At 35.3% G+C, this 15,924-nt stretch overlaps 2 protein-coding genes across 12 annotated transcripts; one reads left to right on the top strand and one right to left on the bottom strand.

Annotated features, from left to right (window-relative positions):
* The first annotated feature begins 1,969 nt into the window (after positions 1-1,969).
* Positions 1,970-8,741, top strand: LOC111367965 (probable serine/threonine-protein kinase PIX7). 2 transcript variants are annotated; one of them, XM_022989115.1, is made up of 7 exons: positions 1,970-2,180; positions 2,681-2,898; positions 5,294-5,631; positions 5,712-5,847; positions 7,385-7,521; positions 7,608-7,731; positions 8,012-8,741. In XM_022989115.1, the coding sequence occupies exons 2-7, from the start codon at positions 2,694-2,696 to the stop codon at positions 8,500-8,502; spliced, it is 1,431 nt and encodes a 476-aa protein (XP_022844883.1). In that variant the 5' UTR covers positions 1,970-2,180; positions 2,681-2,693; the 3' UTR covers positions 8,503-8,741. The 2 variants fall into 2 exon arrangements, with proteins under 2 accessions (XP_022844883.1, XP_022844882.1); XM_022989114.1 differs by having other exon boundaries at positions 1,979-2,285; positions 8,012-8,730.
* Positions 8,742-9,050: 309 nt separating this feature from the next.
* Positions 9,051-12,438, bottom strand: LOC111367963 (3-dehydroquinate synthase homolog). 10 transcript variants are annotated; one of them, XR_002697925.1, is made up of 9 exons: positions 12,100-12,438; positions 11,453-11,619; positions 11,020-11,118; positions 10,764-10,832; positions 10,549-10,689; positions 10,276-10,442; positions 9,662-9,829; positions 9,463-9,541; positions 9,051-9,389 (listed from the first exon to the last, which is right to left on the bottom strand). XR_002697925.1 is itself a non-coding variant. In XM_022989107.1 (9 exons), exons 1-9 carry the CDS (start codon positions 12,383-12,385, stop codon positions 9,262-9,264), a joined length of 1,242 nt encoding a protein of 413 aa, XP_022844875.1. In that variant the 5' UTR covers positions 12,386-12,437; the 3' UTR covers positions 9,051-9,261. The 10 variants fall into 10 exon arrangements, 8 of the variants coding, with proteins under 8 accessions (XP_022844875.1, XP_022844876.1, XP_022844873.1 ...); XR_002697926.1 differs by having other exon boundaries at positions 9,051-9,386; XM_022989107.1 differs by having other exon boundaries at positions 9,469-9,541; positions 10,332-10,442; positions 12,100-12,437.
* Positions 12,439-15,924: the final 3,486 nt, after the last annotated feature.

The following is a 15,924-nucleotide window of genomic DNA, read 5'->3' as shown; positions in this document are numbered from 1 at the left end:
TAAACAACTCATACACATTCCAACCCACTTATATATTTATCTTTTTTCCTTTTTTTAAGAAAAATGAAAATAAAAAGATAGTTATAATCTCATAACTATATTTCGATTTTCTCCAATCATAGCCAGTAAGTAATAGCACTGAGAATTTTCTTTTACAAGCTCATTATGTTATATTTATCATTTTTTCCTACTCAGACAATCAAGTAATTTAATCGTTGATCTGTCTCTATTATCCTGATTTTATGTATTAGTCAATGGTTCTTGTAATATTAAATTATTTAGTTATTTCAGTTCTTTATAATCCAGGTGAGCTCAAAACTTGAACAATTTTTTTTTTTTTCAAAAATTCAATTTGGAGTAGTTCAAATTGACAGATCGAGCTGAACGAACCAAATCGATCAATTTGATTTGGTTCGGTTCAATTCAATTTAAGAGCTAGAATATGTTGAAATTCACTCGAATCAACTAATTTGATTTTGGTTTCAAGTTAGAATCGAAACCAACCCAAATCAAGTTGTACTCAAGCCTACATATATTGATGCATGGTATGCTAAGTCATTATCATGTCATGTTTTAAAAGTGTTAAATTCATATAAAAGAAAAAAAAAAGAAAAATTCTAACAAAAATAAATATTTAGAATTACGATCATGACTTCGATTTTTAGTTCATTTTCAATCAATCTTATTTCAATTTTCCTCACCAACCAAGAAATATATAGCCCCCATTTTGTAGTAATGAAAATGGGTGGAATGGTGTTTTTATTTTTAAAAAAAATGAGTGGTTGAAAAAGAAAGAAAAATTTTCGATTTACGTGTAATATTATTTTATGAAAGATTGTGTGGTTGAAAAATTAGAGAGAGAAAAATAAAATGTAATGAAAGAAAAATTAATGGAGGCCAAATAGGGACATAATTGTAAACTACTTGTTGAACCAATTTATCTAAGATCCATAGCTTATCAACACCTAAGAATGCTACAAAAAAATGTTTAATGTTAAAGAAAGGGGAATAAGTTAATTGCACATCTAATGAACCTTAAGTTTAATTTAAACTAGTCTCTACACTTGTTTTCCAAATATTTCATAGGACCCACGGCTTATAAAAATTTAAAAGCACTACTATGCAAATTAATTATGCACCTTTGGAAAAACTCAAATTATAATTTAAGTAGATCAAACATATTTTTATTCATGCATATTATAGGACACACATATCATGCACACTTACTATTCACAAATTTGTAGGATCCACATCTATAATATGATTTCATTCTAATTTATGTATTTATTTTAAATCCAAATATGTAAAAATAATAACTTCAATTTCTTTCCCTTCTCTTAAACCTAAATATTTAAGATTAGTATTTCAAATGAGTTTAACTTAGAGGAGTTAGATGGGATGAACCATTCGGTTCAGCTTCGGGCTCGTCTAAGAGGCGAGTCGAGCCTAGAGCGAGTCTACTTGCTCAACCAAATTATGACTCGACTTGTATCTTGATGCCCCAACTTATCATTTTTTTTATTATTAAAAAGACATATTTCACTCATTATGATGAATCGACTTATGAGCTTCTGACAAATTGATCAGCATACGAGCTGATGAGCTTGCGAGCCAACTTGAGCGAGTTACTCAAGAAATTCACATCTCGACTTGCTAGTGAAGCGGGGATGAGCCCACGCTAGTTTAACGCAAGACTAATCCAAACAAAGAAAAAAAAAACATAAAAGAAAAAGTAAAAGAAAAAGGAACAACACAGAAATGTTAATGAAAGACTGCAGAATACAAAAGTTCCTTAACCCAAATTTGAAAAGGAAATTAGCAATAAATCCCAGAAAAAGCAATAGAGAAAGTTCTATACTCACATTGCTCATACAATTTTCTATATGACAGACCAATCAGAAATCAACCATCAAGTTATCATCATCCGAATAAGCCAATATTATTATTTCACCTTCACAATGCCTTCTCAAATTCGAAATTTTTTTTTTTCTCTCACTTCTTTTCACGCAAAACGCACGTTTCTCCCTTACTCCCTCAGTCCTCTTTTTCTCTCACTACAATACTCACACTCACACATACGCACACGTTACACACCTTGTTTGGCCTCGAAAACGCCTCGTGTCAGTCTCTTTCTTCGGAACAAACCATTTCTCTTTGGAATGGCCAAATGGGCGTAGACAGTATATCACTGCTTGTTCTTTGTCTAGAGTTCTCTGTGTGTGTGTTTATATGTGGGCGCGAGTGAAAAGGAAATATGCGCGAGTGTAATTGCTTTATTTTTGAATGTACATTCTTGGACCTGGGTTTTAAATTCATACATTCATCTTTAGTTTGTGGGTCATTGTTTTGCATGTTCTTTATAGAATTAAGAAATGCATTTCAATTCATTTTTGCGCTTTTCATTCAATTTTTTTCATCTGGGCTTGTGTTTTTTTCATTGAAATTTCTTTTCTTTTTTGTTTTATCAAATTTATATGAAATGAAATTTTTTTAGTTTACCTGGATTTTTTCTGTTTTTCCTTTTGTCTTATCGATTTGTTAGGTATCTTTGGATTAGTGAAAAAAAAAAAAGAAAAGAAAAAAGAAAAAAAAAACAAACTTCGGATAAGAGCAGAGTGAAAAGAGGGAGCTTTTGATAAATTGATTATTTAATTTTTGATGTATGGGAATTTTCTTGTAGGGTTTGGAGGAAAATGGGCCTAGGTCTTGAAGCTATCAATGCTGGTTCTATGGATGTGAGCAAATCAAAATCGAAGGGAAGGAAAAACATACACAACGATGATGATGAAGATAATGCTGAGGCGACTGGTTGTTGGATTAAGTTCAGATTCTTTGGAAGCTGCATATCTTCTAGGGCTAATGTTGATAGCTCCGTTAGTGGCTCGAGCTCGCAATATGGTATACAATTAACATCTTTCTGCAATGTTGTTCAGATTACTTATAATTTTGCGAGATTATTGATATGGAGGTTTCTATTTGTGGATATGTAGAGGAACAGATGACGCTAAAATTAATTCATTGTTGCTCTTTTTTTTGGAGAATATGTTGGATTTTAATGTGATGATTACATGTAACGATCTGCCTGTTAAGGCGCAAGTTAAATGTGTGTTTTGTGAGTAATCAGTGAATGGTGTTTTCTTTGGATTTTGCTTGCTGTAAAGAGAAACATATTTGTATTTGTCCTACAAGATTCTGTGATTACGGCGGTTGCACTTTTCTTAATTATACGTGCATGTGGTGGTAACCAATATGTTTTCTGCATCTTGTTCTCGGCCATTGAGCTTATGAGAGACAATCACTATTTACGTTAGGTTTTCCTTCTTCCTGAAAGATGTTTGTTGTCATCTTTGAAACTAGAAAAGGAAATTTGTGTTTCTCTTAGTCATGATCCATTTTGCATGAGTATATGATTTAAAGAAAGAGAAAGAATTTATAAAACAAAGAGCGGGGAATAACCTTAACAATGCCCCTGCCGACATGCAAAAGAATAATTGGAAGAAACTTCTACCATGAGGTATATTCACGTTCTCTCGGGGACATTGAAACGATAACTTTGCTTGACCTTTCAGTATTAGACAGTATCTTGTTTCTCTGTCATTTACCACCCACAAGGAAATGTACGCAGTGGTTTTAGTAACAGAAGTTTTTCTAAAAAAATGTTCCATTAGATCAGAAATAATCATCTAGGGTACTTGAAATGTAATGTTTTCATGTATGAAAATGATTTTCTTTCTCTTTCCAGTTTCTTTCCATCTTGAATGTCTCAGAGGTGATCATCAAATTTGGTTAGAAACTTATGATTTATGGAGTATGAGATGTGATTGCAAAAAACCTAATCCCTTTTGTTTTTAGCAAAATAGATAGGTTTTCTGAAAGAATCCGAAGTTTAAATGGGAGAAGATAACTTATAATTGGTGATAAAATGAATTTATTAAGCTAACTCATTACTTTGCCTTTGTATGATATATGTTGCATGGTTGCTGCTCTTTCTACATCTTTTACCGGATTTTGCTTGTGCATTTTCTGGAAAAAACTACTGCGACTTAACAGCTGAGTCTGGTGTTGGCTAATGCATCCTGAAGGAAACAGGATTATCAAAAACATTTTCTTATGCAGAGACCTGTGTTTTTGGTCAACTGTCGCCCGGGCCCGATCACTGCGACCCCTCTGTGAAGCGGCACCCCTTCTCCCGAAGTTACGGGGATATCTTGCCGAGTAGCCGTGATTGAATAACTATTCCATACTTCTTTTGCAATCAAGATTGTCTATATCGGGAAACTTGTCCTGCCTTTGGGGTCAATAGTCAATAAAACCTTTTACTCATGCATGATTTACGTCCTTTTCACAAGTTAGCGTAAGATAGAAAACTTGACTACTTTTGTATATATCTGCATTTAGTGTTGTCTCAGACATAGTAAGCTGCTAATTATACAAACACCAAGCTATATGATTCATATGTCACCATAAAACATTTCAAGATCTGTATTTATTTTTAATATTCCGGACATGAATCGTTTGCATATACAAATTCGTGGATAATTTTGGGATAATTTGTATTCGAATCCATTGGGCAATCATAAGAGTTTTAACTCTTTGATCGCAACTCAAAACTCAAAAATTCAAAACAGCATATCTATGATTCTTTTCTCCCAAATGAAGCAGCACCCATCGGTCCGTAGAACCTATGAAAAGGAGATGGTTGTGGCGCGAAGTACTCTTGCAAAAAGTGTGCGACAAATGAGTTGTTGGGCATGGGAGAAAGGGCTTGAGTGGACGTTGGATCATAGAATATTCATCTTGACAAGAAATTATCTACGTGATAAAATTTGTATCACAAGCACTACAGGCTATAACTCAGTTGTGCGGTTGAGGAATGTGCCTTTGCTAGATTGTATCTTGTATTTTTGTCTAGCAACTCACATACGTATACGTTGTGTTCAAAGACACTGTTCAAGTTATAACTATTATAAAGAATTTCAGAAGTTCCAAATTACAAAATTTAACCATCAAATGCATGCTGTGTGGTTTTACAAGACCTAGTTCACAGCAATTTTTCTTGGAATATGATGTGTGATATTGTTCTCTGAACAAATGATTTAGAGTTTGGATATGCCTTAGTAGTACTTTTGCAATTGGTTGTGCTTGAACATGTTGCGATTGTTCTAATCTTCTAGGTGGTCTTTTGTCATAGACGGGGTTCTATTTTGTAATTGGTAGATTTTTTTTCCAATAACTTTTGTTGTGTTCAAAGATGCCAATTAAGAATTTGATGATGCATAAATGTGTGTAACAGCTGAAAGTAAATCTACAAATGATACGAGTAGAGACCAACCAGTTGCTCCAGTCATATCATCTTCAACAACCAGCAACACAGAAAGCATACCGTCTACTCCTATTGTAGGCGAGGAATTGAAAATTGCTTCTCAGCTTCGAAGGTTCACCTATAATGAATTGAAGATTGCCACGAGGAACTTTAGGCCTGACAGTCTCCTTGGTGAGGGTGGCTTTGGTTGTGTTTTCAAAGGTTGGATCAACGAGACTGGATTTGCACCAGTTAAACCTGGCACGGGGCTCACGGTTGCCGTGAAAACTCTCAATCATGATGGACTTCAGGGTCACAAAGAGTGGCTTGTATGAAACTACTGTCCTCATTCATGAATTTAAGGGCCCATATTTTTCTGCATACGTAACAAGTGACTCACATTTTGCAGGCTGAAGTAAATTATCTCGGTGACCTCATCCATCTACATTTGGTTAAATTAATAGGCTATTGCATAGAGGATGACCAAAGGCTCCTTGTCTATGAGTTTATGCCTCGGGGAAGCTTGGAGAATCACTTGTTTAGAAGTATGTATTTTATTTTATTTTTTGGATTTTTTTAAACGTCTCTGCTATTCACTATTTTTGTATTAGGACCTCTAAATAGATATGATTTCTTGGATGTAAAGAAACACTTAGATGCAATTTGTGATATGCTTGTGCTCGTGACATTAGATTTATTTTATCAAAGTAGCTTGTACCAAAAATATGACTACTTTCAGTATATCATATATACACATGGTTATTAATCTATATATTTATCTGATATTTTAATTTTGTTAATTGCTTGCATGTGTGCGCACACATGTATACGGACTAGTTTTTGTGATATAGCGCACAACTCTGAGTTTTTTGTGAAGATCAACTCTTGGCTTCTTAAATGGCTTCTGTATCTGACAAGTTCAAGGATTTTCCTATATTTTATTTGTTCTTTGTTGGAGAAGCATGTCCTATTTTTTTATTTTTTGTAAACATGTTATTATATTTAAGAGGACTTGTTCTCTTGATGTATGTATCTTTATATCATGACTAATAAACTTTTATTTCTTAACAACAAAAGGATTTATAGACTTCATTTTTAGTTCTGCATGCTATAAAAGATGTCTTATGAACAACAAGGTTACATGTCAAGATAGGAGCAGAATTACAGACTTCTATGTAAAATTTATCTGCTTGGCATCCAAGATGACTGTAAGAGTAGGGATGCAGAACATAAACATGAAGATACCTTGCTCTTGCAAGTTAATGAGCATGTTTTAATTTGAATAAATACAGATGAGATCATGGTGACATGAGTTTTATGTTGAATCACAAGGGGTGAAAAGAATTGCCTTTAAATTGTGTGGGATAGGTGAAACGTTGTGCTGGAAATGTTGGATCATGCTGGCTCATTGATGAAGTGGGGCATTGTAGGCACCACTAGTCGTCGTGGATTTCTATTTACGATCTTGCTATGTTAAATAGATCCTTTTAAGGTAATTTGAGATAACTGTATCTGTTAAAAAGGTAGGAGGCCGCCTTTCCTTTCTATAAAATTCTGTGCACATGTGCACGTGTGGTTTTCAGTAAAGCCTTAGAAAGGCTACATATCTTTTGCACATAATAGGTAATCCATTTTGATCTCTTATTCTTGCTTTAAACTAGCTTTCATTTCTTTGTATTTCAGTCAATTCTATTTTATCATTTGGAACTGTATGATGTCCTTGACAAATAGTAACGAGTGCATGCTAGAATTATTTGTTAGTTCTGCATCACGTCATGATAGCAGTCTGATATATCTGTATTTTTGCAAGTGAAATGTTCTAAAAACGAGGAAGCTGGTCATTTCTGACATAAGGGTTCCTAAAGATTGTATTGTAGTAGCTCACTTTATGAAAATTCTCTGTTCAGCTTTATCATGACTTTCGGATTGTTTCTCTTTTATCTTATTTCCATTGTTAGTATCATGTCAAAAATCTTTTCAGCTTCTTCTTGATTGTTATGGATGATAAGCATTTGACCGTGCATCTTTGGCTACGGGGTTCACACCTTACTAATGACTCTGTCCATATTCTCTTCACTGCAGGGTCCCTGCCTCTTCCTTGGTCCATAAGAATGAAAATTGCATTGGGTGCAGCAAAGGGCCTTGCGTTTCTTCATGAAGAAGCTGAAAGACCAGTTATATATAGAGATTTTAAGACTTCGAACATCCTACTAGATGCAGTATGGGGCTTGAAATCCTAGCTAATGTTGTAATAGTTTCGTGATTCCTTTTCTAACGGTTTTGCTTTTCAAAATTGGTACTCTAGGATTATAATGCAAAGCTTTCTGATTTTGGTCTTGCCAAAGATGGTCCAGAGGGAGATAAGACGCATGTATCTACTCGTGTAATGGGAACATATGGCTATGCTGCCCCCGAGTATGTGATGACAGGTGAGCACACTTGCGCCCCCTATCCAGGCAATCCCTTGTTGAGTGCTCATTTTTTCCTCTGGATCATTCTGTTTTTATATTTATTGAGGAACGTCTGATGGTTTACTTTACATGGCAATCTCATGGCTAGGGTTTTTAGGCGGTGATCTGAATATACAAGTGAACTGTACCTAAACCACTCAAACTGAGTGCTGATGATCATATATTTTAAAAATTTCTCTCTGCCCCTTCAGATTTTTTTCCATATTCATCTTGCTTTACATGCCTCATTGTGTGCCAGGACATCTAACAGCAAAGAGTGACGTTTACAGCTTTGGGGTGGTTTTGCTTGAAATGTTAACTGGGAGAAGATCAATGGACAAAAGCCGGCCAAATGGGGAACATAACTTGGTGGAATGGGCAAGACCATATCTTGGAGAAAGGAGAAGGTTCTATAGGCTCTTAGATCCAAGTCTAGAGGGTCGTTTCTCAATAAAAGGTGCGCAGAAGGCTGTGCAGTTGGCGGCTCTATGCCTTAGCCGTGATGCCAAAGCTCGACCTCTGATGAGTGAAGTTGTTGAAGCCCTTGAACCGTTGCCTAATTTGAAGGACATGGCCTGTTCCTCGTCCTATTTCCAGGCCATGCACTCGGAACGTGCTGCTGCCAGAATGCAAGTTGGTTCGCTGAAGAATGGGCAGCCGACTAGGAGTCCTGCCTTGCCATACCGTCGGCAAGCCTCACCAAATCAACATATTCAGCCTCTCCGTTCACCAAAACCAGGCGAAACATAACTAGAACGCATTCGTATCATTCTTTATAAAATTCTTTTGTTGTGTGGCTGGTTCTCACATTCAAGGTGAGAGATCAGGTGCAGTTTTAGAGGATTTCTGGGCCCTATTTTGCTTGTTTGGTGAATTCTGAGTTGGTATTTCAGTATACAGAATGATGGAGTTGGATATTTTGTGTATAGTTGTTTGACTCCAAACCCCTTTTGGTTATAACTTATTAAAAATTCCATATTCTATATCAACCATCATCGTTGTTAGCTTTCTCAAGGATGTGAAATTTTTTTCGTCAACTTTCTCAAGAATGCATAAATCTTTAAGAACATAGGTCAACATAGGCCAGGCCAAGTCGATGGGATCCCCTTTTTTACATCTTTATTAACAGAGGCTTGCACAGCCATAGTAACAGGGCTCGAGTTGACACAGATTTGGAAGAGGCCGAATCTCTCTTGTTGAAGGGTTTAGTAAATATAAAGTTGCCAGCAGCAACAAGACATTAAGCCGTTGCATGAATTATAAATTAACAATCGCCTCATCATGATAATGATCAGAGCTTTGAAAAATCATCTCATATGTGATACTCGCGTGCATTCAGATTACCTTATTCAATACACAGTTGATCCACAGAAAAAAATCATCCGAGTCATAAACATCACAATGCAGTGGACCTATCATCAGGTTCAATTTCTAGTCGAAATCTGGTGGTAACTCACGCATTATACAATTGATTCTACAAATCAGTATACAAATATTCCTCCACAAGAGTCATTTCTCCACAATGAATTCTTCTATTTCTATCCCGGTATGGCGAGCGCCTCCCTGTAATCTCATCAAAATTTCATCACCTATCTTGAGTGAGGTTACAGGAATTGCTGTTTGTTGATGTCCACCTGCTGCATATACTGATCATCATGGAATGGAAAACGAAATGTAGTTTTAATATAGTTGTCTTAATTAAGAATTTACCTTTACCAGAGGAAACTAGAGCAACCGTTTCAGCATTTTGCAGAAGAATGCTGTAAGTAGTACGGTTATCCAAATCTATCTACAATAGCAAAAGACACAGGTTGTCCATTAGTCATTACCAACTTCTAGTTAATCAAACATATACACATTCAAACGCAGAATATCTTACGATTATTTTGGCAATATGAAGTATACGAACCTTGGCCTCCACGAGAATTAATGGTCTAGTCTCGATTTTTACACGTCCAATAATAGCTGTTCGCTGCATGCCGTTTTGATCAACAACAATCACCTCTTTCCCTGCTTTTAACTCTGAAAGGTAGCTAGTCTTCCCTCCTGGAACTGAAACATAGGCATGAACTGGTCCCTGAAATATCCAGGAGACTATAATGTTTAGGGACGTTTCATTTCATTTTCTAGAAAACTGTAAATAAAGCATAGTCCGGATGATTTTTGTTTCTCAATTTGAATAGCTATTTTGTAATTTTTCATACTTCTCATTGGCAATAGAGCTCCTCAATGGATTTTTATCATTTTCAAAATCCAGGGCTAATGCTAAAGCCTTTGAACTTGAGTTCAGTTGGGCAATTACTGAAAAAACAAACTAATGGTTGATGACGAATAAAAGTATCAGGCAGGACATTGTTGGAATTAAGATAAATTTTTCCTAAGCACTCTATTTTATCTGATTACAAATTTCATTATTTGAAAGTGCCAAAATAAATCCCCTCCTCTCCATTTCCATCTTAATATTGGATGCATTAGCTGCAGCTTAAAAAATTAAAAAATTAAAAAAATAGAAAAAAAAAAAACCTTATTTTTAAAACAGATATTAACAGTTCTTTGTAGTCTTGAAGTTGTCTGCTTAACTTCATAAAGCCAAAGCTCACCGCATTGACTCGAAAAGGCCTGCTAGAAATGTAATTTGACTCTAAGCATTCTGAATGAACAAGGAAGAGCCCTCTTGCAAAGGATCCGACCTTTGAGAAACACACAAAATAAGAAAGGAAATTGCATTAATTAGCAAGGAATCTAAAATAGAAACATAAACTGGAGAGATCATAAATTATGTCAAATGGGCCAAACCAGAAGTCCTTCACCGGGTCTCAGAAGGCTGCAGAGATCAACACAGGCACGGTCACCCATTCCAGCCATTTGAATATTAGTTACCGTGGCTGTTGTCAATTTCAAAAGACTGCACTCTTCATTTCTTCTGTCTAGATAATCCTGATAGATAGAATCTTATAAGGTTTATAGACTCACAAAGGGGAGAAGAAGCACCATTTTGGAGAAGGCATTACCTTCAGCTCAAGGAGGGATTTTATATCTTCTGTTTTCAGAACCACACCGCCTAGACCGTGCTCCAAGGCCTACTAGAATTGATTAATGAAATGAACAAGGCACGGTATAGGGCAATGTTCAGTAAAACAGAACCTAGAGCAGATAAGAAATAATGTCCAAGTCCTCACATTAAAAATAAATCTTCTTTTTTTTTTTTTTTTTTGATAGGTAAAAAATGCATTTTCTTGCAAGTTAATTCCTAACATAGGATACCACCTCAAGAAAAATCTGTGCTTCAGATGATGTCTTTGAGATGGCAAAGACTGTTTTCTGAGTGCCTTGAATCGCTGCAACAATATTCTCTGCAGGTATCACCTGAGACACACATAAAGATGGACATATATAACCAATACATATGGAAAGATCACTTAAAACGAATAGATCACATAAATGGCCACTTTCTGGACATACATAGCACTTCGATGAATATTCAATAACTTATATTAAATATAATGAATATGCCATCATATTTAGACACGTGGCAAAAGAAAAACCTTCTTCAAACTGAATTTTGATTGCATATAGTATGAGGGATTATCTCATACAATTTGGGCGCTGGTAACTACAGTATCATACAACAAATCAGGTCATTGATAGATGAACATAATAATGTATTAATAAATTTAGTTGGGTTGAATTGGTTACTCACCTGCCAACCCAAGAGATCGACGACAACATTTTCTGCTTCCTCTTTCAATGGCTGGAGCTTCTCTAATTGCTGGGGCGAAGAGATCTCAAAGAAATTAGCAACTTTTCTCTGCTCACCGTCAATTAAGTTTCCTTCTTCAATGAAGAGAGGATGTATCAATGCAATAGCTGCAGTATAGCAAAAATGAGTTTCTGAGAAATGTCATTAATAATCTTTGCAGGCTCCCCTGAAATCAGAAGACAAGCAGAATCATATTGAACAAGACCGCTTACACCTCCATCACATGTACATATATGGAAATAAATCATAATTTACGAATAATAGTTAAGTGTAGAACATCTCTAATCATACTAAAACGTCAGAAAAATTAAAAATTGATTACTAAAGTGAATCTTCTATAAGTAGCAGCGAAAGATATCATAAACAAGACACTTGAACTAGTGTAAGAAAATCTACATTTGTCAGGTAGAAATTCACAAACACGGCAAAAGTTAATTAATTTTACATATTGTCATTAGACTAGATCATGTCTCCCTGTGCTTAACCAAACACGATCGTAATTCGTATTAGACTTTAATATTTAATTTTTTAACTTAAAAAGTAGGAAAGAAATCCCACAGACATTTAGAAGAGCAGAAGATGCTTACAGGACCACTCAACAGCAAGGTCACGGCAATAATTGGAGAAGATGAAAGTGTTCCAACCCCTCTCCACGGCCGCCGTCATCACCTGCTTGTTCTCCGTCCATATCCACACTTTCTTTCTCAGGGACTTTGAAGAAGAATTACACGCACACATTGCAATTGTAACGAAACGGGAGCTGTGAAATCGAATTTTTCTCTCCTTTATTTTCGTACTGTCGAATTTATAATCAATCAATCTACAACTTCCCCATTTACCAACGGAATAAGCTGAAGGGAAGAGCACAGCCATTTCTAGTCCTTCAGAATAAAGGAATAAAATAGCGAGCCCAGAAAAGGGCCAGTTCTCTACAATTTCAACTAAAGTCGCGTTTTTGACATAAAGTCCTTTTTCTCTTAACCGCGCGGTAGAAACTACTAATCAGTGATCATGGGATAGGCTGTAGAATATATTGAGCCCGTGACGTCAGGCCTAATCATACCGGTGGATCAAATATTTCATTGGACCCACACGGTAATGAAGCATCAAGCTTTCTTCCGTAGTGAAAAATTCTTTACTACTGCCTCTCGAAGGAGATTGTTTAGTTTCTCATCCTCTCGGACCAACCATTGATGTTATTTGTGACAAGTAGTTTTGTTGTTTGATTAATTGCACCAAGGAGGAGCTAGGGATTTGATAAAGATGATAGGACATTGTTCCTAACCTGCCTTGGTCTCAAATAGGATGCAAGCTAGCGACATTATTGTATTAAGCCCCGATACTTATTATCGAGCAGAATTGGATGATAACCTTTTGTTTATCGCCTTATTTCTAGGGAGAAGATGCGATTTGCTCAATAAAGATAGGATATAATTCCAATTGATGATAATGCCTAGATCAAGTTGAGTCATTTTTTTGTTTGTTCAGCTCACATCGAACTTGTTATCGTGAAAAAAATACATTTCTTTCCAGGAAAAAACACATAAAATTTGTTCGCTAGAGCTCATCACGAAAGAATGGTGGCTTTGACTTTTTGGAAAAAAGGTCTTCGCTTGTGTGACATTCATTCAAGGTTTTTATCCTTCTTATATGAGGTGAGTTGCCATTGTCTCCTTCCCTTTCAGCAGGTTACTTGACATGGATTCTTCGATTGATGACATTTATAAAAAGTTTCCAAAGTATCACGAGTTCAATACATCTTGTTTAGCACAGAGATAGTATTCCTTGCTCATTATCACACAATTACTTGCTCACAAACATTGTGGGGGACTAATACTTCTCATACTTCACAACTTGTCTCAAACAAGAGAAAGAAACAAGTATTTCAAGGAGGCATTACACGAAATGAAAGAACAAAAATGGATTCATGAATGTAATCTCACCAATTGTCATTAACATGTGTAACAAGTCAAATGGTTCTTCTCTATCACTTACCGGTCAACATCTTTAATTGCATTACCTTTTGTGTTGTGTATCTGGTGAATGGCAGAGATACAAGTGAACATAATATAACACTATAATCAATATGTTCATTACCATTGTTGGAAATAATGTTACTCCACCAAAGATGAGAACGAATTACAAATAGAAAAATTATCGAAAGAAGTATAGGAGATGAACAAATGGCAAAGGATATATGAAGAACTTTGAAGGCTCAAACACAATCTTTTATTGTTGTCCTCAAACGAATTTTGCCCCCACTATTTTGGTGTTTAAAGGGTGATCCGGCAAAAGGTTTGAAGGATTAATCAAGCCTTATAGAGATTCAAACACTAAACACTTATTTGAATCTCTAAAACTTAAGAACACAAAGAAAAGATGAATATGAGAGGGTATTTTATCTTTTGGATTTGATCTCAAGAAGGATCAATATAATAAGTGTTTTTTTCAACATTTTTCAATGACCCAAGATCACCTATTTATAGCCAAGTAGTATAGCTTTACGAAGTGGTGTACCTTATGGATGAAAAGTCACCAAAAAACCAACAAAAAATGACCCAACGGTCGTTTTTCTGTACCATGTGCGGTCGCATAGTACAATCCTACCGAAACCATATGGTCTCGGTAGGGTTCCATGCGGTCGCATGGTCGCATGGCCTAATTTTTTTTATTTTTTTTTTATTGTTGGTTTTGAACAATTATACCACTTCATAACAATCCTCCACTTGTTCAAAATTAACAAGTTTTGAGCTTGGATCAATAGGGGTATTATACTCTTTTATGTTCAAATGTTTGAACTTATTTATCACATTCTCAATATAATGTGATTGACTAAGGTAATAACCCCCACTAGTCTTTGAGACTTTGATACCCAAAATAGTATCGACTTGTCCAAGATCCTTCATCTTAAATGTGGAAGATAGAAACCTCTTCGTTTCTTTTATCCCATCCATGTGATTACTTATAATCATCATGTCATCAACATATAAGCATATAAATATCATGTAATCATCACACACTTTAGAATACAAACATCTATCTACACTATTATATTTAAATCCATATGAAATAATTGCTAAGTCAAATTTCTCATGCCACTTCTTAGGTGCTTGCTTTAGCCCATATAACGATTTAATTAGCTTGCATACCTTATGTTCATTTCTTGGTACAACAAAACCTTCTAGTTGTTCCATATAAACCTCCTCATCGAGATCCCCATTTAGGAATGCCGTTTTGACATCCATTTGATGAACATACAAGTCATATATCGAGGCTAATGCAAACAATATCCTAATTGAAGTTATTCTTGCTACTGGTGCATAAGTGTCAAAATAGTCAATTCCTTCCTTTTATCGATAATCTTTGGCTACAAGTCTAGCTTTGAAAGTATTTAGAGAACTATCAACATTATATTTTCTCCTAAATACCCATTTACAACCAATAGGTTTGGATCCGGGTGGTAGATCGACAAGTTCCCAAGTTTTATTTGACATTATTGAATCCATTTCATCCTTGATTGCATCTTTCCAAAACATGCTATCTCGAGAAGCCATAGCTTCTTTATAAGTTTTAGGATCGGTTTCCACTTGTAGCACAAAAGGAATTGTTCTTACAACATTCAACTCATTTCTTTCTACTAAGTAAAATGAGATAAGTTGAGAATCAATTTCATCCGGTCCTAAAGACTTCTTAACTCTAGTTCTTTTGCTTCTTCGTGGTTCATTAGATTCATTAATATCTTTAGAAGATATTTCATCCCGTGTTCCACTTGAGCTTGGGATATTTCCAAGGTTTTCCCTTAATTCGTTATTCGAGGTTAACGAATTTTCAAAGAACTCTACATCACTTGATTCAATAATCACATTGGTCTCCAAATTTAACAATCTATAAGATTTGCTATTGTTAGCATATCCAACAAAAGCACATTTAATGCCTCTTGGACTTAATTTGTTTCTATTAGGGTTCGTGTTCTTGAAATAAACAAGACACCTCCACTCTTTGAAGTAGCCAATGTTTGGTTTTCTTCCTTTCCATAATTGATAAGGAGAAACCTTAGTATGTTTTGAAGGAATTCTATTAAGTATCCTACATGCACTTAATAAAGCTTCACCCCATAAGTTAAAAGGTAACTTAGCAAATATAAGCATAGCATTAATCATTTCTACTAGTGTTCTATTCTTTCTTTCAGCCAAACCATTTTGTTCGGGAGTCCTTGGTGCAGAACATTGATGAATTATGCCATGTTGTTCACAAAATAAATTAAAATCACTAGAAAAGTATTCACCACCTCTATCACTCCTTAAGATTTTTATTTTCTTTCCTAGATGATTTTCAACTTCATTCTTATAAATCTTAAACATGTTAAATGCTTCATGTTTATGTTTCATTAAATACACATATGTATATCTAGA

The sequence above is a fragment of the Olea europaea genome, chromosome 18, assembly GCF_002742605.1.
Source record: "Olea europaea var. sylvestris chromosome 18, O_europaea_v1, whole genome shotgun sequence".
Classification (NCBI taxonomy): Eukaryota; Viridiplantae; Streptophyta; class Magnoliopsida; order Lamiales; family Oleaceae; genus Olea; species Olea europaea.
Note: the sequence above shows the minus strand (reverse complement) of the source record. Positions and strands in the feature narration are given on the sequence as shown.